This window comes from Apteryx mantelli, chromosome 1 (assembly GCF_036417845.1).
Source record: "Apteryx mantelli isolate bAptMan1 chromosome 1, bAptMan1.hap1, whole genome shotgun sequence".
NCBI classification, from domain to species: Eukaryota; Metazoa; Chordata; class Aves; order Apterygiformes; family Apterygidae; genus Apteryx; species Apteryx mantelli.
Window position 1 is genome coordinate 131,602,882 of NC_089978.1, and position 25,806 is coordinate 131,628,687.

Consider the following 25,806-nt stretch of genomic DNA (forward strand, 5'->3'; position numbering starts at 1 on the left):
GGGCAGCCGTTACGACGCTCGACGACTGCGCGTGCGCCTTGCGCGCGGGCAGGGCGAGCCGTTACGGCGTAACGGCCGGTGTTTGCCGTGACGGGACGGCCGCGCTGCCTTGCTGCCCGGAATGTCCTGCTTCTGCCAGGCTCTGCGCCGTGCGTCCGGAGCCCGGGCGGCGGGGCCGGGCGTGGAGGAGAAGGACATATACCGATGGGGGCTGACAGGTCAGTGCGGTGCGCTCGGCGCTTCCGCTTTGCCGCCGTTAAATGACGCGGCTGGGCCTGGCTCCGGAGGGAGCGCGGGGCCCGTCCGCCCTGCTGGGCACCGGCCGCCCGTTAGTGCCGGCAGCTCCTGCTCTCTCGCGGAGAGCTGCGGAAGCAATTACACTAATTTTAATGAGGTTTGTCTCTTCGATGTAGCGAGCCGGCCATGGCTGTAGCGCCAGGCGCCTCCGGGGCTGCCAACTGCAGTTCCTGCCCTGCTTCTCAGTGGGGGTGGTTTGTTAGTGTTACTCCGAACCGCACGCTTTAACGATTTAAGTAAAGAGAGTATAAAGACTAAATAATAATGATTGAAGTTGTTTTTTTTTTTTAATTTTGGTTAAGTACTGAAACATAAGAGTTTTTTTTCTTGTATCTTCCCAATCAGCAACGTCAAGAAAATAGGGCAAATTTTTAATCACAGGTCTTATGAGTCCATTTATCATCAGTGTTGACTCTTGTAATACTGATAAACAGTTCTGGTAATACAGTTATTTTGTTTCTTTAGTATTCTAGTATTTGATATTCAGTTTCTCAGGATACATTCAGCATTCCTATTTTGGGGGGTGGGAAATACAAAAACAATCTAAAAGTGTCAGACAGCATGCTCCTTACTCATATTTTGGAAATAGAATCTATACAGTCTGATGAGAACATTTTTCATCTTCTGCAAGGAGTGTAGCCTGGGTGGGAGGCTTTACATTCGCTTCCCTAATATGTTCTTTGCTGCAAATTAAAGAATGCTGACTGGCATCCTGGTGGTCCACCAGGCTAGCAGACTGCCTGGTGCATCCCACTCCTTTCCTCCCTCTACCTTCCCTAGCTGGAGGTATTGCTTGGATCTGTTAGGTTCAGTATGGCAGATGCTGTGCTGCACAAATATGGTTATACTGGTCCTGTCTCGACCATCTGGCTAGAAATAAAATTGGCTCTTGGGCTTATAAAAGTCGGCCATGACTGTTACAGAAAATGGCATACTTCCCTGCTTGCTGCCTCTTGCAAGCCTTTCCTGGGTGTTTCAGTCACCTGGTCTTTATCTTTTCAGTTAGAGAATTAGGCCTGGATCTTGTTTTTTTGGGCTCTGTTTTGACTGCTAGAATGTTTCTGTGCAACTTTAGTTCAAGCAACTTCCATTCTGTACTTCTTTATCAAATAAATTAAGACAACTTTCATCTACCTCAAAGTGGGTCATAAAGTTTAATGTAAGTTACAAAGTGCTTTCCACTGCTTGAATGATAGATGTTAAAGAAAACAGTGCCTGGGCTATCCAGCCTGCCTGCTTGCATGCTTTCCTTAGCTGTGGGGAACCCTTACCTCAACCCATTTGCTAGTTTGGTCTTCTGTTTCCTGTGGACTGGTGAGTTAGTCCTAGCCCTGTTCACTCATTCAGCTTTATGTTTAACAGTAGAGGGACAGCTAGGGTGGCAGGGGCAGCAGTGTCAGTGTTGCCAGTAATCACAGTACTTAAATCGAAGCGCAAGAAAAGACCTTGAAATTTTCTCATTGATTTGTTTTATGTTTGCTTTGATGTATTGTGCCTGAGAATAGGGATTGCTCTGCAGTAGTGGTAGCTACGGTGGTCTACACTTGTGGTGGTGTATCCTACCCTAAGCATGAGAAATCTGGAAAACATCTTGTTTAGAAATGATTATTATTCTATAGTAGACTGTTATAGACAAACATTTCCAGGCCATTAGCCTAAAGCATATCTCTTACATATTTTAAAAAGTGGCCTGAGCTGAAAATCCAGCTGTCTTGTAGGAATGCAGAGTAGTGGCCCAATTATCCTTGTACAGGCCTATATAATGACTTAGGGCATTTTTGTGTATGCAGATTCCTGAAATTGCTGTAATTTAGTGAATTCACTGTAATACCATTGTCTCGGTCCTTTCCAGCAGGGCAAACTAGCTTGTGCTGAAAGAGTGTGTGGTTTTCCTGCAACACAGTTGGTTGGGTAGGTCTGGTCTGTGCAAGGCCTGTTTCGCCTGGCTTCAAGGTGTAACAGTATATAGAGTGTATAGGATGACTACCTAAATGTAACAAATTGCTTTTATTCCCAGGCATTAAGCTTCGTCCCTATCAAATAGAAGGTGTAAAGTGGCTAGTGCAGTGCTTTGAAGTCCAGTATGGCTGTATCCTGGGTGATGAGATGGGTCTTGGAAAGACTTGTCAGGTGCAGGGTTTTTTTCTTCTGAAAAATCAGCTTTGCCCTGTTTTTTTGTTTGGCCAATGTTTCTGCAAGATGAGAAAAAAACTCCTTAATGATCGATCAGTTAAGCAACCAAATCCTAAAGTCCTTACTCAAAAGAAAACTCTCTGTTTCTTTCATTCTTTATTCACTTAAAACTCGTTAGGTCCTGAGTAATGCTCCAAAAGGGTTTCAGGGTTTTGTAAAGAAGTGAATGATGATTTTAAAGAGACTTCTCAATGTATAATTCATAGTATGTGGAGTTGAAGGGTGTGGTGTTGCACCAAAGATTCTTTTGAATGTTTGTTATCTTAAGGCGGACTGTAAAAGAGCAAGGACTCCAGGTGTAGCACAGCCACAAGCAATAAGCATTTATTATTCACCCTTAGATTAATCTCAGCCTAATTTGCTATAGCCAGGCACTACATATTACTCTGTGTGCCCTTTGGGATTGCAACTAAGTTGCTGTCTTACGAATTCTGATCCTTCGGTGCCCAGTCAGTCACAGAGGAATCATGGTGTGGGCATCCCATTCTCACCAGGTAGGGGTCCTGTGGTCAGTCCAGCTGTCCGGAGCAGGGTCCAAACTGTGTAGGATGGCATTAATCTTTTATATCTCCCTCCCATTGTTCCCCCTCCAAAAGCAGCAATTTAAACCAATCACAAGCCGAATTGTCTTTTTATCCAATCAGATTCCGTTGTTCCCTTATGATTTTTGTTTCTATCTTTTATCATTATATCCTCACATAGTTCTGCCAGAGTTGATCATTTCTGCAGTGTCATCTCATTTCTTATAACTTTCTTATTCCCACATAGCTTTGCAGTGTGGTGCCTCAGGCCATAGACACCCCAGGTGATTTCCGACTGGTGGGATCACACCAGTGCATCCTGCTGTAGTCAGGGCTGTGCTATCCATGAGGCCCTCTCTTGTCTACAGGTCTGTGACAAAGGGAAAATATACAGCCAGTACAGTGAGAATGATATTATTTTGACTCACCTGCAGCAAGATGGTTTCTGAGTTTGTCAACACATGGATTAAAGCTGAGTACAAATGAACATTTATCAAAGTATTTTTTTGTGTTGAGTTTTTAGATAGGCTGCAGTTTTGTTGGAGAATGAATGTTGTGCTTTGCTTCAGCTCATGGTATTCCATGAGTCTTCAATAATAAACTAGTCATTTTTAAAAATGATGTTTGGTAGCTCTTCTTTTTTGTGACTATGGGAGAAAGGGCTTTGGAAAGGGGACTCCAGCTGTCAGGGTCAGTTTTTGGATCTAAATTTTTCTGTCATTTATGCTGGTTCTCATTTGGTATCTTTTTCAGTTCCACTTTGTGCTACAGAACCTGTAGGAACCAGCTACAAAGCTCAAGAAGGAGAAACTTTATGTAGTTTCAGGCTATTGAATTGAGCCCTTTTTTGTTACTAAAAAAGTGTCTTTTCTTTGCCTTCTAGACTATTTCTCTACTTGCTTATTTAGCCCAAAAATCAATGAACAAAGAGACATTTCTGATACTTTGTCCTCTGTCTGTTCTGAGCAACTGGAAGGAAGAACTGGAGAGGTAAGTTTCAGTAGTTGCCCAGATCATCATATTCTTGCCCAGCGAGTTACAAAGATTCTCTTCAAATATACTCAGTCCAACAATTTTCTTCCTTTCAAAAGGAAAAAAAAGTAAAAAGGGAAGCTACCAGAATAACAAATCAATGCAAACACCATTTGTAGTTAATGCACAGTCTCTACTATGTTGTGGTATACATGGATTCATTCAAATTATAGTATTGAATGACTTTCAGTACAAATACCCCCACTAGTTCCTTGCTTTTTATTGTTTTGTTTTGTAACTCTTCATGCTCAGTCTCTCTTAGGCAACATCTGCTGAAGACAGACAGGATTCTATATGAAGAAAAGTAAGATCCAAATTGAATGGTGCATTTCTTTGCATGCTAACAGAGGCATGCAAAATACTGTTACAGACATGCATGCAACCCATCTTCACTGGGGTGCAATGACTGTGCTGATGGCACATTCACTATGCAGAGTTTTTCTAATCTTTTTTTTTTTTTTTAAGCTGGAACCCAAACATTCCTTTTAAAGAGGAGGGGCAGGAAGTTAAAGATTAGAACAGGTGACTTTCTATGTGGTTGTAGGATGATGCTGTCTCTCAAAACTTGAAGTCATCCGGTTTAGACCCTGAAGTGAAAATACCTGATTTGAGTAGAGTTACAGTTGGAATACTTGGGGGAAAGTGCATCAATTAGTGCTACAGATCAGCAGTGAATAGCTGTCCAGGAGGAATGTTGGGGAAACATTAGTGACGGGATTAAATGAGGAAAAATTTTATGATCCCAACTCTTTTACTGAACTGTTTTTATGTGCTTCTTGGCTATGAGGATAGATTTTTGAGGCCCTGACTTGGAACTGTTTGCTGCAGACATCATTACCCTTTATTTTAACTGGCTTTGGACCAGTTTTTTGGTATCAGCTGGGGAAAGTGTGTGTTCAGCATCCTGCTTCTCATTAGCTTTTTCAGTTCAGAATAGCAGATGTACCATGAGATTGGTTTGCAGTCACCTGTGTTGGACTATGAGAGCTAAGAGAAAGCAGCATATATGGGACTTGTTCATACCAGAACCAGCAAATGAGGTGCCAACCTGAGACACAAGTCAATCAGAAAGGGGTTAGATTTGAGAGCTGACATCCAGCCACTTCTTGCAGGAGGTTAAGGTGTTTGAATAGGAGGTTTTAATTCAGCCTTGTCTCTGTGCTGTGCACTAACTAGGTTTGGTAATGGGGTCCAAGGTCTTAAACTCACAAAAGACTTAGCTTGGTGTTGGTGGTTTTTCTCTTTATTTCTCATGACAACAGGTTTGCTCCAGGTCTTTCTTTTGTGACATACATAGGCAACAAGGAGGAACGAGCCAAACTGCAGGGAAACCTGAAAGGACGATTTCATTTCCATGTGCTCTTAACAACATATGAGGTACATGATGTCTGTCACTTGGAAGGAGGGCTCAATTTCCTAGGCTCAGTAAGACAGTATGTTTGTAGCAGTGTGTTAATTAAAGCAGAGATTTTTTTACTGATAGAAAAAAAGAAAAAACCCTATGGGATTTGGCTAACAAAGCTATCTAACTCAAACTATTTCCTTATTCAGTCATATTGTTGCGCTGTCTTCAGGCAGGTAAGGATTGCAGAAAGAGTGTTCTTTGTAGTTTCTTCTTCTCTCCCCATTTTAAAAATCCAAAGTTTTTCCTCCCCTTTTTCATTCATCTGTGCTGCCTAGCTCATGCCTTGTCCCCTGTACACATCTCTGACCTTCCTCAGTGATTTTCTCCCCTGTAACCCACCTCACCCACTCATCTAACTTTCTGCAATTTTTTTGTCGCTAAGATGATCTAATTTAACCCCAGCTTTATCACATAGCTGTATCACACTTTGAGTAAAGAAAACAGATACACATCCATCCTGTTAACAGTATATGCAGTGACTCAGGTTGTATATGTCTGTGTATGGTACATTACAGACCTGTAAAGTTTAATAGAAATGTACACACGTGTAATTTTTATTAAGATCCTATCAGTCATGCAACACAGGAACACTTAGAGCTTGCCTATGGTTGTGCTCTTTTCAGCACGCCCTCCTCAGACAAAACTCTCATTCCTGGACTGTAAAATGGTACAGTTCCTGCTACAATTGATAGGACTTTGGGCTGAATCTGACCAGAGCTCCCCTGAAAACTGACTGGAGTAGCATTGCTCCCTTGGTCACTGCTTTGAACTGTGCAAGACCTGATGGTTAATTTATTTGTGAGCAGAAAAAAGCCCTCATTTTTCTTTTATGAGTCAGTCCCACTCAGGTGCTACTTCGTATAGCATGTTGATTTTTCTTTGAAGAGTCTCTTAACAAACACACCAATTTGAAATTAGATGAAAAGCCTCTCTTACAGCTTCTAGTTCATTTTTTCCTTCTGATTTCCCTATCCTTTTGTCCTTTTCCTTTCTCTCTCTTCAAGTATTATTGTCTCCTTCCTCTGGGAGCTGTGTGACCTGGGCTGACCACTCTGAACCTACATCTTTTTCCATGTAATCCTTGTCCTAAATGTAATAAATGGAGGTGCTCACACTGAAGCAAGCCTGAGAAAATGATTAGCTGTGTCAAGATACTCACTTTGCTAGTATTCTTGTCTCTCTGTTGCTTTTGATAGTAAAAGGCTGTGCTTTTTAAGGATTTCTCCTGAGCAACCTGATTCCTCTTCCTCTTTGAATCTGAAACTGGGCAAACAATGTGTGCACTTTAGGATATTAGCGAGTCATTATAATAGCTCAGGTTGATCCACTGAAGCCTGTGTTTACTTTGGATCAATAAGTGTGTGATGTTGAGGGTGTACGATGTTTCTTACTGAGTGAGAAGAAGGATGTTCAAAAAGAGGTGAGACTTTGGTGTCTGTACCTTTCCCCTAAATCACTGTAATATTGTTTCTCTGAGCACTGCTGGTGCTTTGCCAGAGAAAAGTTAAAATGTAGGATCACAACAGCCTGTGATTACAACAGCTGTCATGTTACTTTCTTTAGATCGTACTTCATTCCACTCTGCTCCATTTCACCATAGCTTGCAGTAGACAGAAAGATGCTGTGTTTCTTAACTGATGTATTAACTTAAGTCATAAGTAATGATTCATTTTCTTTCATTACAGATTTGCCTGAAAGATGCAGCATTTCTAAAATTGTGAGTATGGTTTTAATTTTTTCAAATTAATTCTGTGGGTCTGTCAGCAGTTTCCTAAGTGTATGTTTGTATGTGTGAGAGATCCCATGCTTCATGGATGCTCTTTGCTGGTGATTAGAGCTTTGCCTTTATCATCTTTCAGTGAAGAATCTTTAATGTATATGAACTTCACCCCAAGGACACTTTTTAAGACAGTTAACTCAGAATAAAGTGATACATAGTGGCTTATAGCAGTATATTAAATATCAATCCAGGAGACAGAGGTGTTCTTCAAAAGCTTCAGATTTTAGAAGTATTAGATGCAAAATTTGCTGAACTTGACCTGCCATATATTATAGTGGTCACATGCTAATACCACATCTTGCAGTTTATTGCCTCTTGCTATCAGTCAGAACCGAGGAGGGCTTAGGGAGCATTATGCTTTCTAGCAAGACTGATTTTAGTGCTGAAACTCAACCTGTAGGAAGTACTGTCATGATCATGCAGGATTTTCCAGAAGCCTACACCTGAAATGGGGAGGAATTTTCATGTCTTTTAGTAATACTGCCAGTGCCTTGTAGTAGGGGTCATGTGACAAATGCTCAGGGCAGTCGCATATCATGAATGATTCAGGATCTCTGTAGGAACGGAAATCCAGTAGCAGCCACTGACACAACCTCGGATCTCTCAGTTCACAACTGGTCAGGCCTGCTACGGGGGCCCTGCTGAGTTTCTGCAAAGCACATGTTCTTGGCCATTGCTGGAAATAGGCGATTTTGCTGGATGAACACATCATGGTGGAAGCCAGGCCTTGATTCTGCAATATGAAAGCTGGCCACAGGCATACAGTTCTTACAGCTCCAAACCATGTCTTGTGCTGCTGCATATGATTCTGCTTGTTTTGCAGCTTGGGCCTGGTATGTTGAACGGTCAGTACCCAGGGAGAACAAATAACTAGCCCTGGTATCATAGAAACGTCAGCTCCAGTGCAATTTCCTAGATCTAAGGCTAGCACATAACCTCAGTGATTCCAAGTCATGTCACTCAAGTATTTTCCCTCTCTGTTATTCGTTCTGAAAAAGGTGGCATTTGTGCCTTGTCCTTTATGTGTCTTAGAGCACTTTAAAGGTGGGTCATAGTTATCAGATGTCCCACCACCCTCTAAAAGTGTAACAAAATTGAGACTTGGTAAGGTTTTCACCATTGCTGAACGGACAAGGCATTTAGCACCAGCAGTTTCACAAGTTTTCTATATCAGCTATCCTCTCTCCTGCTCTTGTTTTCCATGCTGGAACCTGCCCCTTTCTCTGCTTAACAGTCTGGAAAGTCTGGGTCATCACTGCTGCTATTTGTTTGAGAGCTTTACAAAAGGTATTCTCCAATGGTGGATTCTGTTGCCTTTTCTGTGACTGCTTCAAAAGCAGAGTGCAGCTGTCTGCCTGGCCCAGCAGAACAGGAGATGCACTGCTTTCTGCTGACCAAAGAGCTGAAAAATGAGTTGAGCAAGAGCCCTGCTCTCATGTAATGCAGGAGAGATCAAACTCTGCTCTGCATCTGAGCTTCTGTCAGTGTCCCTTTTGCAATTCAGTTGCAGAGCCTGTAAAATAATAATGACATTTCCTGGCAATGGAGAACCACTCTTAAATAGCAAAGATGGGAATCAAGGGAAGAGGAAGAGCTGTGGGGAGAAAGTAGGTCCCTGTGATTCCAGGCTTCTCCTACTCCACTAGGAAGAGAAGTGTGCGGGTAAGAAAACTATAGAGTGTCATGCTTTTCCTCCCTTGCCTACCTGTGAGCCAGACTTGACTGTGTGGAAATCACTCTGTGATGTGGAAATTGAAACCCTAGCAATAAGTGCACACCCACAATAAGACCTGAAAAGATCTGGGGTTTGTATTAAGCCTAGTGGATCTGCCAGGTCAGCAGTGATTCTGTAGCATGATGAGACACCTGCATATGGCTGTATCAGACCCAGAACAAGTCAAAACTCCTATCTTGGTTGAGTTGCAAAAGACCTGTAGTGGCTCTGCCATTACAACCTCAGGGTTTTGCACAGGTGCAAGGGCCTACTTTCATGGCTCTTCCTCCAAAAGATAGTCCTTCTTGCATGTTTGACTGACCTGTGCTTACATCGTTTTCCCCATAGCAATGAGCGTGGAGAGAGAAGTAACATGGTAAAGTGAATTTACTTAGTTTTGATTTCAGAAAAACTCATCTAAGCTACAGTTGAGAAGTGGTATTGTCTCTCATAGGCCAGTGCTTGTGAACTTTTCTTTTCCCTCTTGTGATGTTTGCATGCATGCCATGGTGTGGGGCCATCTCGAGTTCAGCCAGGCAGAGTCATGGCTTATTTCAGTCTTTGCATACTGACAAGAATGAATTATCTGCATCTAACTTAACATGGTGTTTTGTGTTTGTTTGCAGTTTTACCTGGGCTGCTTTGGTTGTAGATGAAGCCCACAGACTGAAAAATCAGAGCTCTCTGCTTCACAGGACGCTTTCTGAGGTAAAAACTCAGCCATCTTTTAATGGCTAAAGACTTTTCTCTCTTCAGTATAGGGTAAGGATTCACTGTTTGTCCTTCTGTGTATTTTTTAAGCTCTGGGCCATAGCCAGTTTCCATCAGATTTGGTGAACAGATTCCCATATTTAGTGGCAGATAAATCAGGGCCTATCTTGTTGGCTTGTGTGGAGGTGGACAGTGCTTGGAGATTCTCTCTTATTGTGGCTCATGTTTGCGCTTGACAAGTTGGAGCAATTTGAGAGAATGAAAAGTGTAAAGAAGCCAGACATAGCACTGAACCACAGCTGTGTGACTGAAGTGTCAGGAGTCTGACTGACCCAAGACAATAAAAAGTTACAAAGTAAGAGAGGACCTACAAATCTGTGCAGGTGAGGGAACCCTGGCCTAGTTCATGGGGGCTTGAGTCGAACTATTTCCATTGTCTTGTTTAATGGAGTCACCTGAGCTTATTGAAATTAGTAGAATTGTTTCAGCTTCCCTCGTACTGTCCCAGATCAGCAAGCACCCCTGCTGGAGTGCTGTGAGTGTCTCAGGGTAGAATATACCTCTTGTCATGCCAGTGAAACGTGGGCATAAGATTTGGGCTGTCACCGGGATCAATGAGCTATGTACCTTTAAAAAATTCCTGTTGCTCCAGACCTTATGTTGGCTGGTTTGGGCAGACATTTGCAGCATTCTGCAGACATTTATTTCTGTGCCATCTATCAGCTTTAAGATGGGCATACAAGTGGCATGGGTGGAGTTGTATATTAAGTGACTTTTCATTCCAGACACTTTGGCCTGATCATTTTATTTTGCTGTTGGTTCTTTCAGTTCTCAGTAGGCTTCAATCTGCTGCTCACAGGCACTCCAATCCAGAACAGCCTTCAGGAACTGTAATCCTTACTCAGCCTTATTGACCCTCATATCTTTCCTAGGGAGCAAGTAAAAGAGTTTGTTGAGTACTACCAAGGGGTTGAAAAGGAAAGTGAGTCAGGCAAGTAGTAAACAATGTTGTACTTGAATCAGAACCGGCTGTTGTCTTGACTAGAAAGCAGGTGTGTTGTGTCCTCTTCATTTGCCTTTAAATGCCAATTGGATATAAAATGAAGCCATTAAAAGTAATGATTAATTGTCTTAACATAGCTTTTAAGTACTCCAGGTTTGCAGCTGTGTTTTGTTTTCTCTGTTTGTAAAATTGGGCTTGAATCATTTCACTAAGAGGTGTAAGGTTCATTTATACCTCTGTTTTGAAAGGATAGTAATGAAGTTGTTGTACAAATTCCTTACATTGAATTCAATAATCTCCTCTTTTTTCCTGCCTCTGCCTAGCCAAAGAATTGCACAATCTTCTGCAGCCATTTTTGCTTCGAAGAGTGAAGTCTGAGGTGACCGCAGAACTGCCAAAGAAGGTGGAAGTGGTTCTGTATCATGGAATGTCAGCTCTCCAGAGGAAGTACTATAAGGCCATTTTGATGAAAGATCTAGATAACAAGGGGTTTTGAACCCTGTCAGTTGATTTTAAAACAAAATGAATTCCGTTTGTAAATCCATGCTCAATTGTAGTGAAGCAGAAGCTACTTCGGCCTGCAGAATATGCACAGAATGAACATGCCAAATTCAGTGCTCTGGGCTGCTTAATTAGTGGTTTTAGCTTGTGATAAAATTAGAGGCAAGTGGATCTAGTGAGCTGTTGCAGAGCTAGGGAGGGATCAGTTTCAGAATTCTGCTTTGGGCTTACCACTGAGTAAGCCTGCATCTATTCCATGTTTTTGTATTCAGACAAAAAGGTTGTACCAGAAGTTTATAAAATGTGGATCTCTAAAAATTTTCCAACAGCAGTGCAGATGCCATACAGCAAATTTAAACCTACTGGTGGTAGGTTTGAGCTTTCTAGGAAACTGCCAGACTGTATAGACAGTATAAGCAGACTCTTATAATAGCTCACGCCTTGGCACTCATACAAACTAACTATAACAAAGCACCCTGAGGTGTAAGAGATGAAGTATTTGCTTCTCTTGGAATTCTTCCTCTTCTGTGTATGCATATCATATGGTTTGCCAGTGCTTACCTTTTTGTAGGGGTGGTAAAACTGTAGGGAATGGAGACCCTTTGTTCTGCTAGTGCTAATGTCTGGTGCATCAAAGAGCCAATATCACTTTATGGGAATATCACTCTGCAAGCTGAGCTTGATTCTTCCAGCATCAGCCTATGTATGCTTTTTTTTTTTTTTTTTTTTCACCTCACACACATGCATCCCTTAACTTCCTGATTCCCCTGGAGATCCTGACTGTGCTGATACTTTTTTGTTAGAAAAGTTAAATGAGCTGCACCAAAATATTTTTGATGATTTCAAGATCTATAAATCACTCTTAGAAAAATGCTAGTGAGACTTAGCAGGGTGTCCAGAAACTAAGTGTTTGACAGGGCAGAGTAGTTTTCATCAGGGTCTTATTTCTAAATGCTTGTTTCAAAAAACATGTGGGAAAAACTGGTCTATGAAAATGGATGTGTTAGGATTGAGAGTGGAAATCCAAATGCAAGTTATGTGTAGAGAGATACTCCACATCAGTGCTAAAGCACAAACATTCCCAGTCACACCCACTGGTGGAGTGTGGGCTTTCATGCTCACTTCTTTTTCCATGCCACTCTGTGTTCCAGATGCATTTGAAAGTGAAACAGGAAGCAAAGTAACACTTCAGAATGTCTTAGTTCAGCTTCGGAAATTTGTTGCACACCCATATCTTTTCAATGGTAAGAAAACTCTTTCTCTCTTTTGAAATAGGAATAAATCAGTTTCTAGACACACCCAACAGCTTTCTACAAATGCTTGACAGTGTAGTGCTTAAAAGAAGCAAATAAAAAATAATGTTATACATGAATCAGAACCAGCTCTGAGCTTGTGACCAGTTCCAACATATGACAGTTCACTAATGATGAGGAATAAAGTGGAGGGCTACGTGAAGCTGGAGTTTCTTCCTTTAACCCTCCAATTGCTTTCATGTCAGCACATTTTCTCACATCTAAACAATGATATCACGATGCTTTGTACTGAAGTGTTCTTTAGAGAGAGAGAAGGACCATCACTTTTCAAGCAAGCATCCTGGGTGTATTGGGGGTCTGTTTGGCAATGTTTGGCAATATTTGGCAGTGCAGACACGCTAAGGTTGACCATGAAGTTCTTACTTGTATAATATTAGGGCTGCTTCTGAAAATCCTTTTTGTTCTAGGTGTTGAGCCAGAGCCCTTTGAGATTGGAGACCATATTGTTGAAGCTAGTGGCAAGCTGTACTTGTTGGATAAACTCCTTTCATTCTTGTATGCTGGGTATGTTATGTTGGGGTGAGGAAGACTGGGTGGGGTTGGCATAGGGACAAAAGGTAAATGAGGAAGAGGAGCTACCTTGTTTAACCATAACTTCTGCAGGTATTCACCCCAATACAAACACTGCCCTAATTAATGTGTGTTATTGACTATCCTAAAGTAGTCACTTCAGTATAAGGGGCTGCATTAGAGATGGTAGAGGAACCTCAAAGATTTTGGAGCTTCCCTTTAAACATTTAGCTAATTCTGTCGCATGTTCTCATATTTGCTAAATTTATGCTGGGAACCTGGGGGAATAAACATGTGACATGGTGTTCAGTACATCCGGTTTGATCATGGGTTTCCTGTGGGTAGCCTCCAATGCATCAGTTCGGTTCCTTTGCGCTACCATGCCTGTCTGAGCCCCGGAGGCAGAATGCATAGTGAGCGTGAAAAGGAAATTTGGTGCAAAAAACAAGAATAAGCCAAACCCTGAAACACAAGCAACCTAAACCTTGGAAATGGCATTCAGAACTCTGATCTTGATTTTGAGCTTTGGCGACTTCAGAACATGGAACCCAAGGACTTGGATATTTCCCTCCAGCTCTGATGTGAGGCAAATCAAACAGCAGTTTGCGTTCCTGTGCAGTCTGTGCATCAGTGCCTCCTGCATGATACAAATTCTACTTCCTCTCTTAACTGGGCTGCTGTTTCCCTCTGTCTACTTCCAAAGGACAGAGCTTCTGTAGACCTTGTGACAGTCTGATGTGGCCAGAGGGCTTTTTCTTGCTGCTGTACAGCACCCTGAGTGGTTGCTTCTCTCCCTTGGATATTTCTGCCACATGAGCAGCCCTCTGCAGCTTCTAGACTTCAAAATACCTGTATTCTGCTCAACAGTGAAGCCTTGTTTAAACAGCACTGTAAAACAGTCTGAGGCCTAGAGCAGAAGCTGGAAGGAAGGAGAGTTGATTTCTCACTTGAGCTCTGTCTACAATGGTATATGATCTTTGAGGGTCATTTGTTGGAGAAGGAAGTGCTCTAGTGTCCCAGAGATGCTGAAATTATATTTTCCCAGCAGCTAAGATACTTTGTGCTGTGATTTGAGGACAGTCTAGTGTGTCAGGTTATGTGGTGAGGGAGACCTCGTGGTGCTAAGTTGAAGCTGAGGAGTGCATTTTTTAAACAGTATCCTTTGGATCCTCATTAGGGAGTACCCAGCCAGCGGTAGTGCTGTGCCACAGCCTCGTCAGCTCTGCATGACTCTACACTCCAGATATGACAACTGGCAATGGCAGATGAGGCTGACTGACTGCATCTGGATGCGGGGCTCAGTGTGCAGTGAGGGAATGGGCCACGACTGCGTGAGGCTCAGTGTGCAGAGGTGGTGAGATCTTGCTTACGTAACACCACCTTGTTAAGCTATTATAACCCCTATACTGCTCTGTGAAATGCTATCACAGTATGTTGAAATCTCACTTTCTTCTTCCAGTGGCCATCGCGTCTTGCTCTTTTCTCAGATGACTCAACTGCTTGATATCCTGCAAGACTACATGGACTATAGAGGTATACTCTGCACGCTTTGGCAACAGAGGGCTTATCCTAATGATCTCTGACATATGCTCTTCCTCTGTCTTTGGCTGATCTGCCCAGGATGGAGAAGGGACTATGATGGGGATTTATTGCTTCTTTGTAGTTAGAAACTGTATTGTTGCAGTCGAGATGCGGGGCTGTGAGTTGGGGGGTCCCGAGTTCAGCTCTTTGCTGTGCTACCATCTGCCTGAAATGGGCTTGCACTTCAGTGTTGTTCTTAAAAGTAGCTTCAGCTTTGGTTCCTTGATAAAATGGGCCTTAACAGATGGCAGGGTAGTAATGTTTCTTTATAAGGATGTGTTCAGTTATGTGCCTGAGTCCTGAGGTTTTGTGGGTGTGGGGTCAGCAGTCATAAGAATAAATCCAAGTTTGGTGTCCATGAGCAAAGAGCCCTGTTGGTTTCAGAAAAGTTGTATCAGGTTGTCTGGAGGCACTAAGCTGGTTTCCACTGACCAGATATGTCAGTACAGTGATATTTGAATACTTGTGCTGGCTGAGAAGAACCCTGTGCTACAGGGACACATTCTCCTCTTCTTTCAGCAGGTATTAATTGAAGTAATTGCACTGAAGGCAGTAGGCTTGCTCCAAATTTAGTGTGTCCAGCATACCATGCAAATTGGGCCACATTCGTACCAGGAAATGAATTTTTTGATTAAAACGGTTTCTGGCAGTGGGTCCCCAGCATGTCTACAAGGGCAGATTGGATCAGACCATTTTTGGCAAGGTTACCAAAGTGTTCTTGGAACATTTTCTTTTGTTTCAATCCACATGGCTTCATGCCTACTTAGGATTCCCATGAAAGAGGCTTTTATTTGGTGTTTATGGTTTTGAACAACTAGTGCGGAATAAAGCCAAATGCAAGACCATATCCCATGCTGCTTGCTCACAGGAAAGCACACGTTGAAGGCAGTGGGAGTTTGCCTGAGGAATACCCAATAGTTGGCCTGTTTTGTGAGGCCAACAGCCAACACTGCGTAGTCTGAAATGGAACTGTGTGCTAACATTCTTTTACTTTGGCTCTGAATTTTCCCATTTTATTTCCAAGCAGTAAATTAAAAGCTAAGAGTCTCTTCTTCAGACTCAGCTAAATTACCCTTTGCCAACAGTGGATCTGGAAGCGTGCGTCACTGCTTCAGGTTATACCAGGTTTATTTGGAAAAGAAGGGAGGAGTTGAGAGCAATAAAATAAGAATCAAGGCAGAAGGATTTGGTGTAAAAAGATTCAGGAGGGAGTCTGTGGAGAAAAACGTAAGAGGGGTGAGAGCATAGACAGAATTTCAGAAACATACGTGTTGCTTGTTCGGAAAGGCTACAGCTACGAGCGTCTGGATGGTTCTGTTAGGGGTGAAGAGAGACACCTTGCCATAAAGAACTTTGGTCAACAGCCCATCTTTATCTTCCTGCTGAGCACCAGAGCAGGTAAGTCAAGAAAGGGAGACACAAACAACCCTAGATCCTTGTGAGACTCAGATTTGGGGTTGAGAAGTGGATTGAATTTGATGTAGCTGATCAGATCAGACAGAACCTTGCATGGCATAAATTCTCTAGCTGCTCCTTTATTTTCTGCTGGCAATATTATTTTGTGACCTTCTTTCTTCTTAGGTGGAGTTGGCATGAACCTGACAGCAGTGGATACAGTTATTTTTACTGATAGTGATTTTAACCCACAAAATGACTTGCAAGCAATAGCAAGAGCTCACCGGATTGGTCAGCGCAAGTGAGAAACATTGGTACTTCTGGTTTGGTTGCTGACCCTCTTGGTCTCAGTATTGCTTTCCCTTTCCATAGGCAGTGGAGGGTTTAAGGACAATAGACTGAAGGGCAAAGAAGGAGAACAGAGAGGGTTTTATGTCCTTGTTTTCTCTTGCAGCCTCATGCAGTTCTTGTCATGTGTCCAGGGTGGGAGCTTTGTAGATGAGGAGGAGAGGGAATCTGGAGGTTTGCTGCATACTTGCAGTGAGCATTTCTCCTTGTGTCAAGGAACGGTTGTATCAGCATTACATTTCTGCTGATTATCTTTCCTGATTTTGCTTTTGCCTTTGTCCATACCAAACGATTGGATGATGGGTTAGTGCCCCATGCAAGGAAACAGTTTTAGTGCACCTCAAAAAAGGAAAATAACAACAACTTTCTTAAACTTTGCAAGGCCTGTAAAAATTATCTGCTTGGTTGGGCAAGATACAATTGAAGAAATAATCTACCGAAGAGCTGCTTCCAAGCTCCGGCTGACAAATGCCATTGTAGAAGGAGGTCAGTTTGCTCTGGGAGCACCCAAGCCTCAGGGAGCAGCAGAGTTACAGGTAAAATATAGCTGTGCCCTCAGTTTGACTCCAGTAATGTCTTTAGAAATGTACCCCCTATATGTATGTCTGACTTGGACCTATTCATACACTTGTTTGTGGGAGGAGATGTACGTTATGGACATGATAGCTTGTTGCATGTGTCTTAAGAACCACAATGACATCCCAGGTTCAGACAAGGTCTGAAATTTGAAAACAGGTGTTATAATGTTGAGGTTCATCCGTTGTTGAAAAAGGGTGTGTTTTCTGGGAGAAGAGGGAAAGGCAGAACTTCACTTTGTTTTATTTGTTTATTTTTAATTATGACAGGTCTAAAATGGAAGCTGGCTCATTGTTTTCTAGGAACTTATCTGTCTCTCTCGCTTCTCAATTGCAAACAGAGCTGACAATAGGTGCTTTGCCAGCTTTTGATTGCCAGTCTGAAACTTGGGCAACTTTATGTTGACCTTTTGGTAAATAAAATTTCTCAGGAATCAGGGCATAATATGTAGTTCTGACCTGAAAGCTGAGGTTTGTGCTAAGAGTTTGGGGTTGCAAACCTTAAGCAAAGTGAAATATAGAGGAATATATACCCTGTGTGCAGCTGAGCCTAGGGGAGGGTTGGAAATTGTATAGCATTTCCCCCCCTCCCCCACCAGCATGTATCTCCACAATTGTGATTTCCATGGAAGAAGTGGAACTGAGCCCATAGGAAATTCCATGCTGATATTTTTCTCCGGCTGGGCTTTTGTGGGATTTAAGCTTTTGTTTTAAAGGAGTAGAGGGAGAAAGGAAGCCTGGCATTTCTGTCTATGAAGAAAACTGCTTGAATGCAGTTAATACAATGCTATCATGTCATACAGCTAATGGAGAAAAATGACCATTTAAATCTAGATGAGTATTGCTGAGGGAGATTTGTCATAGAGGTCTATCCCATCAAGTGTTGGGAGAACTAAGTGTGAAACAGTAAGTGTTTTGACAGGTAACATTAAGGACTAGATTGCTTCACTTGCACATCCTTTGCATTTATGCCTGAGAAGCTCAAGAAACTGTGATTGAATTAGGAGATGTTAATACTGAACTTCCCCCTCTCTTTGTTAAAGCTGAGTGAAATCCTGAAATTTGGCTTGGATAAATTACTCTCATCTGAGGGGAGTACTATCCAGGATGTGGAGCTAGAAAACCTCCTTGGAGAAACGAAAGGAGGGATGTGGGTAATGGATGTTGTGCTGCCACACAAAGACGAGAGTGAAGAGAAGGATACAGAGAGTAAGTTAAGAATCTAAATATCTAATGAAATGCCTGACACTTGGATGCCAGTAGAGAAGGCTTCCCAGACAGGGGTGGCGTTTTTCAGGCAACAAGAAGTAAAGTGGACTTGTAATTAAGCAGGTGACTTGGATTTTGTTTGTGGCCTATTTACAAGTTTAATTTATGAGCCTTTATTGCTCTTTTTCTTCTTGTTTCCTTGTTTGCCTACCTGTAAAATAATGGTAGCAATATTTTCCTCATGAGGTGGCTGGGGGGGGCAGAATTCCTTAATGTGCATTAAGTATTTTCAGACTTCAGATGAAATTCATGAGAAAAAGTGAAAGAGTCAATCTGCAACTGCAGTTATTCCCACAGAGAACTGTTAAGATGGAACTACAGTTTTAGAGATACAACAGTAACGTAGGGAAAGACTATGTAGCAGGTGTTCTGTATTTGTCTCCAAACAAAAGATTATTGGCCATGAAAATTACCAGTTAAAGTGATCTTAAAGAATTCCAATATGTGAGATAAGAAATGCAGAGTCATGGAGTCTAAACAACTACAACAACTCTACTCTATCTTGAATACTCTACCTTCCGATCCAAATGTCGCACAATTACGGTAAAGTCTTTGTAACCCTGTATTATATGAGAATAAATTCTAAGGATATTTTTCCCCCTTCCAGTGTCATGATGAGAAAGGCTGAATTTCTATCTTGAACACATGATGGAACTTAAATATAGATCTGTGACTGAAGCAGAAATATGGCCCTACAGGATAGGTATTGCGTGTCCTGCCAGCAACAAGTAATTCTTTGCTGGCAGTTAGCAGGTGATATTTTCTGATGATAACTTAAAGAGGAGCAGTGGTACCATACTCTGTAATAGCTATTAGAAAAATGGTTGACCTGATGAGCAGTAACTCTGTATTTCCAGAGTTCTGTGCTTTTTATTTTGTTTGGGAGCTCAAAAAAAAGGTATGTTATCCATTTACAAGAGTAACCCTGCAAATGGATAGCAAAGCTAAATGGATTAACTGCTGGAAGAGGTGGAGTTACCAAAGAGAATGGTGTTAGAGCCACAACTTAAAACAGTTAATTGACTGAAGCAGGCAAAAGGTTCTTTGCCAATATAAATGCCTTAACTGAAAAGGTTTTGTCTGACGAGACAAATCTTGATTCTGTTGTCTCAACAGGATGCTAACACTGGCTATACAGAAAACTATGAGTGTAAACATGTCCTTTTTTATAGAGGTTACAGCAGTGTCACAAAGAAGCCCTTTTTTTTTTTTGTTTGTTTGATCTCACAAAGTATTTTAAGTGTTAGCCATTTTTAGTTTTTATTTACACTTTTTAATTATTTTTTAAAGATCACATGTACCTGTATGAAGGTAAAGATTATTCAAAAGAACCCAGCAGAGAAGACAAAAAAGCATTTGATCAGCTTTTGGATTTTCAGAAAGCCTTGATCGAAGAGACCCACAAGGAAGGGAGAGCTCTCTGGAACAAAGCAAATGTAAGACAAAAGACATGACTAGGCACATGATGCTCTTAATTGCTTGTGGAAAATGAGGTTGACAGTTTTCCCAGTTTGCATACAGCTTGCAGAAGATGTTAAAAGATGTGGATACAAATGTAATGAGATGGCTCTTGAATCTTGAGGGCTGGATGATCCAATGGTTCTGATTACAGATCAGATGTTTAATGTGCAGGGCAGTAATTTAAACTTAGGTCACAAAAGCAAGAATTATGTGACAGTTGGGATCTGATGACAAATACCTGGAACAAGTAGACAAATGGGAAAGATACATGGGGTGTTAGGTAAGGTGGGCACCAGACAAAGGTTTGAGATGAGCAGTTTGTTTCTGTGATACTTCCTTCTTTCTCGAGGTCCTTCTCATAGGTCTCCGTGAACAGTCATCCAGGAGGAAGCACTCACTGAGCACAGAGGAGCTGGAGGCTAGGAGGAAGAAGCACCAAGAAGCAGCAGCTAAGAGAGCAAGGCTAGTGGAGGAAAAGAGGAAGGCAAAAGCAGAAGCAGAACACAAGAAAAAGTATGTTTTGTACTGCATCTACTACTTATAAACTGGTGTCTGTTAACACTGTGCTCTGGAAATGTGTGTCTGATTGACAAAAACAAGTCATGCCCTCTGTCCTCTCAGGCAGATGGGACTGGGAAGGAGGGGAGGAGAGGGTGACAAAATGGCTGCAGGCCATGTTTCTGAGAGTGTGCTCAAATTGCAGAATATAGGGATGTGAAGTGGGAAAAATGACTTGAGCGCCTAGCAAGGGGCCTGCCTTCACATCTAATTTAATTCATAGAGATTGGCATGAAAAAGAACCCTATATCTGAATGTACACCCAACTTTTAGGAGAAGTTTTTCCTGAAACTGTTGGCCCTTATGTGTTGTTCTGACATCTGTGACCCTCTTCATTCTCCTCGCTTCCTCGTTCTTCTTCTTTGTTACCTCTCTAAATAACTCCTTCCCCTTGTCATATACTCACTCTTTCTGTTCCTTCAGTCAGCTTATCACACCGACACATGCTGTTAATAGCACAGATAATAACTGTGGTAATCTCAGACCCTGTCTAAAATAGGGGAGGAGAGCAGACAGAATGCAAGTCTGAATCTAGAGTCTGAGATTTGTAACTCAAGACCCCATCTCCTGTGTTTCACTGCAATGATTTAAAACACAAGGTGCATGTCCCACCTGCCTTTCATTTTCATTGAACCTCATCTTCTTTTGTTTTGTTTCAGGATGGCCTGGTAGAAGGCAAATCATTACACATCTGCTTGTCTCCCTTCAGAGGAGAGTGATTCTGAGGAAGAGCTTGAGGAGGAGGATGCTGGGCTAAATGTGGATTTAGATTACAGAGACCCAGACCTGAACTGTATCAAGTACATCATGGGAGATGTCACCCACCCCACAGCAGAAGAGGAGGATGTTATCATTGTCCACTGCCTAGGTGGGACTCAAAACAACAGGAACATTGTTGGGTGGGGAAATGGCCTGAATTGTTCCTTCTAGCTCAGTACCTTCTAATTCCCATCCAGATTGAAATACTTTGGGTCTGAGTGCGACATGCCCTTGAGCAGGGCGGAGGCAACACGGACTCCAGCTCCGTTTTGTATAACCCACACAAGTGCTTGGAAGGGGTACATGGGGATTTTCATGCCCTTTCTGTGGATTTCTGGAGGAGCCTCTCAAAAGGTGCATTGTGCCTTGAAGTTGCATGAGTCTGCAGCCAAATGAGGACAGTGCCTCCAGAGATGAGGGCCTTCTATTCATCCTGTATAAGCTGTAGGCACTGAACTGAGATACTGAAAATCAGCTTCCTTATATAGCCAGCAGAGAGAGACAGACACTTCCAGAGGCTGAGATCAGAGCTGCCCTCTTGTGGTGCCTCTCTTTATGCTGAGCAAAGGGCTATAGGCTAGTCTCCTAATTTAAGGGCTTCTGTTAAGACACTAAAGCTGAGGGGCAGAAATTCAAGCTACAGAGCTTCTCCTGAGTCACTGTTGGAGCTGTTTCCAGACCAAGGCTCTAGTGGAAAATTGTAATCTGTTTGGCTTAATTTAAGCTCAGCATGAAAACTCCTGTTTAAAGTAGAAATATCAAGCAAAAGTAAAAGTTCTCAGATTACAAATGAAGTTAATTTAGTTACAAATTACAAAACAAAAGTTACAAATTAGTTCTCTGAAGCACAGGCAACCAATCTGGGGTCATAATGGATTCATGCTTTCCCTGAATACAAGGATACTGACAGGTTTATATGATAACCTCCATGATTAGTGCTCAGATGTACATCTCCACTGGGCAGTAAGAAGGAATTCTTCCTGCAGCGTTTTTCAAAAAACTGTGGCAAGTTTGTTTTTTTCAACGGCTCAGGTTTATCCTCTAGGATGGTCTCCTGAGTGCTGTTCAACTTCAGTTCATGTATGGTTCCCATATCTGTCTTTGATAAACATTCATCACATTTGACCAGAATAGGTGCCTTGCCTGCCATGGTGGTCTTCAACCTCAGTTTCTAGGAATCTAACTTGTCGTTTCACTCTAGATGACTCTGGCTGCTGGGGAAGGGACGGTTTATTTACAGCTCTGGAGACTCGTTCTGATCAGCCAAGGAAAATATATGAGATGGCAGGAAAGATGAAAGGTAAGAGATTAAAACATGACCTTAGGCCTAGATACTTGAAAGAGCTTCAATCCCATTGATGTCGCAGTGGTGAGGTACCTGAATACCTTGATGGTGATGGTTTTTCTTCTTTCTCTAGGTATTTGCATCCCTAGCTCTGAAAGTAGGAATACAGAGAGTGTGCTTTAACTTAACTCGTTTGGAGTGTGAGAACTCTGCACAGGGGTTGGTCATTCTGATCTATTCTGCAAGTCATTAAAAAAAAGCCCTTGTCCATTACTCACAGGATTTTTTTCACTGTATAAGACAGAGCCCTGCATCTTCTGTCAAAGTCCTTTTAAGAAGGATGAAAGCCACCTCAGGCAGTATGCAACTGAACCTTTGGTTCCTCCAAACACTAATTTTCTCCTGAGCATGTTAAGAAATGTGAGCTACATTGAAGAGCTGGTAAAGAATGTGCATCTTGCTGTAGATCTGTAGATGGATCTGTTGTTTTCTTAATTTCCTGGTGGAGGTTTTTTTTTTATTATTTTTAACTTGTTTCAGTATCTCTACTTCCATTTGTGGCCTCGGACTGTTTATGCGAGGGGTAGGGGAGGGAAGGGGGATGGGGACCCAAGGAAATGGTAGTGTCTGTCTTTTTTCCCTCACCAGAGAAAACGACTGGTTGACTCAACTGAAATCATCATGAGGGAATAAAAACAGCCAAGAAGTACAGAACATGAGATTGAAATCACTACTGTGATTTCACAGCACTAGTGTGCTGATTCACTACTGACTCTTCAGGGCTGATTTTTTGTTCTGTTCTTGTTTTCTGGACAGACCTGGAGTTAGGAGGAACCCTGTTATTCCCCATTGATGACAAAAAATCCAGGAAAAAAGGGCAAGACTTGGTGAGAATGAGAAGGGTTTTTTTGTGTTACTTTGCCCAGATGTTTCTGAAGCTTTGTGAAATGAACATTATGTCTTCTTCCCAATAATAGTGACACTGAATGCTAAATATGACTAAGTTGCATTTAAACATTAGAGAAGAGGAGAGCTTTTCTAGCTTATTAAATACTTGCATAATGCAATTTTTTAGCAGCTATCACTATGTCTCTTAGCATTGTAGATTGACTCCCTTTTTTTTTTTTTTTTTTTTCCTTAGTTGGCCTTGATTGTAGCTCAGCCACCGGGATCGGTCCAACAACTTGTCTGGCATTAAGCTGCCTGCTTTGGAAAAGGGCCTGAAGAAGGTTTATTTAGCAGCTAAGAAAAGGAATGGTAAGTGATTGTGCAGCAGAATAGTGAATCCTATACCCACATGTGGATTCCACCTAAAAATGACAACCAATTTCCACGTCTCCTGTACTGTTTTTTCCTGAAATGAAGTAAAAGCAAGGTCTCCATAGCAAATGGCATGTTGTGTTCCAAAATATTTCTTCTGTTCTTGCTGGGTAATTTGAACTCCTTTTCCAGGTTGTTTTCTGTAAGTGTATCATGTCCTAAAGAGTATGCACTCTCCCTTCCCTTTCAGCAAGTGTGCATCTTCCACGTATTGGGTACGCAACAAAAGGTTTCAACTGGTATGGTACTGAGTGGCTCATCCGAAAATATCTGTCAGCAAGGGGTATCCCCACTCTTATGTATCCTTTTGAAATATGTTCTCCTTGGTTCAAAATTTAACATTGAAATAGTCTTCTAAAGATCTTGGTGGATGCAAAGAAAGGCAAGGAATAGTTCCCACAGTATGACAGTCCAGCTGAAAACTCAATTTATCTGTCTCTACTCTTGTCCAAGTATTCCTTACACTGTGAGGGCTCAGCATCTTAAGTGATAATGATACTTTAGTGTGATTCAGTATGTCTGCCAGAATTTGTTGGGACTGCACGCTAGTTTTATGTTGACAGCCATCAACTTACCTGTCAGGTCAACTCTGTGGGGGAGATGACTGAAATTTCAGAATAACAAAAGTGTCTTAGAAAGTATCAAAATGGAGCACGTGGAAAAAAAATACTCCAGTGTTCTAAGCAAGTGATAACCTGCTTCCTTGGCTGAACATGATGGAGTTGGTGTTGGGACAGACTTGCAACAAAACAGCTCACTGCTTTCACCTTCCAGGAAAGGAAATAAACATCTACAAGGAGGCTCTGTTTTGTCACTTCTCCAGGAAGACATGCATTTGCTAAATAGTGCCACTGTCAGCAATGCTCCCAGATTGAAAATCTGAAACAAAGATAGTAGTGTACAGAGCATTCTGTCTCCTTGTTTGAGTCTGTTGTTAGACGCATTGTCTGGCATTTTGCAGCATTTCCTTGACACTTGTTATTAGATACCACTTCCCTAGGAATAAAGGCTCTTCCTCTGCTTCACAACTATCTTCATCTACAATGACAGTCTCAAAGCCATGAAGACACAGCAATTTAATTGAGAAGCATGTGCAAAAAGCCAAAGATTTTTCAATATCATGCAGGCAGTCTGTATGCATTCACTTCAGAAACATGGCGTACACAGCCATTATTTGTCTCTGTATCTGTCTGCCTTTATTGTTCAGAACCTTTATATGCTGTCAGTAGGCTTGAAGTGGAATTGGCCTTCTTCAGATTTCAAAGAGTCTTTGGACGAGGATGTTGGCTCAACCGTAAATCTGTTTTAGAGATGGAAAATTAAAATTTCACTGATGGTCAAGTTGTTATCCCTTACATTCAGTTATTGCCAGGGCTTCCAATACAGTATTGTTTGACCTTTTTTTTCTGCCCTTCAAATTTCATCTTGTGTCACACTATGCCTTTTTTCAGACAGCTTTTTAGTGGTTACTTGGGACTCTATGTACATGCACACGTAAACGTCTCTGTGGAAAGGACTGCATTAATGATGTGGCATGACACCCACACAGTATAAACAATTCCAGCTCCCCAGAAATCCATTTGACTTGCATGTGTTCAGATATAAAATTTAGACACATAATCATGTGTCTACAATCTAGCAGTATCCTTCTGACCAGAATTCTTGGCAAAGTCATGCAAGGCTGCCAATATTTGAGATGGCTTTATAAATGACACCTTTGCTCCACCCATAACTGCTTTTTCATTACACAGTTCTTTGACTGTAGCAGCTGTTGGGCAAAAGCAGTTCCTTATTGCTGTCCAAAACGCTGGATGAAAAGTACCATGAGCCGTTAATTCAATGTAAAGAAATCCTAATGCAGCATTCTTGCTGTTGGCTTTAGTCTGTGTTGCAACAGAATTTTTCTGCAGGTTATGTTGTTGGCAATGTTGTCTTTAGTATATAGGGTACAACCAGGCGGTAATACCTTCCCTAATAAGTGTTTCAACCAGAGAGAGAGAAATCGAGCTGCCAAACTTAATTCATTGGTAAGTTCAGCTTCTAAAAGGAAATTATCCCACAAGCAATGGAAAGTATGTCTTTAAATATCTAATTGCCAATACACATCTCATTTGCTGAACTTACACTGTCTCTGTATCACCATCTGGTTACTTAATAATATCAAGCCTAATTCTGACATTGTTCATCACACTGACTTGTGTCCTCCACACTAGAAGAAGTCTTCCTGAGTTGGATGCTGTCTTTCACTCTTATCTTTGCCAGAAGACCCCGAGCA

General features: G+C 41.9%; 1 protein-coding gene across 1 annotated transcript; it reads left to right on the forward strand.

Annotated features, from left to right (window-relative positions):
* Positions 1–10: 10 nt before the first annotated feature.
* CHD1L (chromodomain helicase DNA binding protein 1 like) lies at positions 11–24,872 on the forward strand. The gene is given in 25 exon segments (XM_067302188.1): positions 11–218; positions 2,315–2,427; positions 3,895–4,001; positions 5,306–5,420; positions 7,134–7,165; positions 9,569–9,650; positions 10,482–10,644; positions 10,980–11,133; positions 12,307–12,401; positions 12,878–12,974; positions 14,158–14,334; positions 14,440–14,513; positions 15,849–15,959; positions 16,143–16,257; positions 16,687–16,840; positions 17,923–18,088; positions 19,439–19,584; positions 19,959–20,122; positions 20,827–21,035; positions 22,128–22,226; positions 23,028–23,098; positions 23,353–23,373; positions 23,375–23,468; positions 23,722–23,830; positions 24,517–24,872. Coding segments are annotated over 25 exon segments (2,844 nt in total). The 5' UTR covers positions 11–121; the 3' UTR covers positions 24,596–24,872.
* Positions 24,873–25,806: the final 934 nt, after the last annotated feature.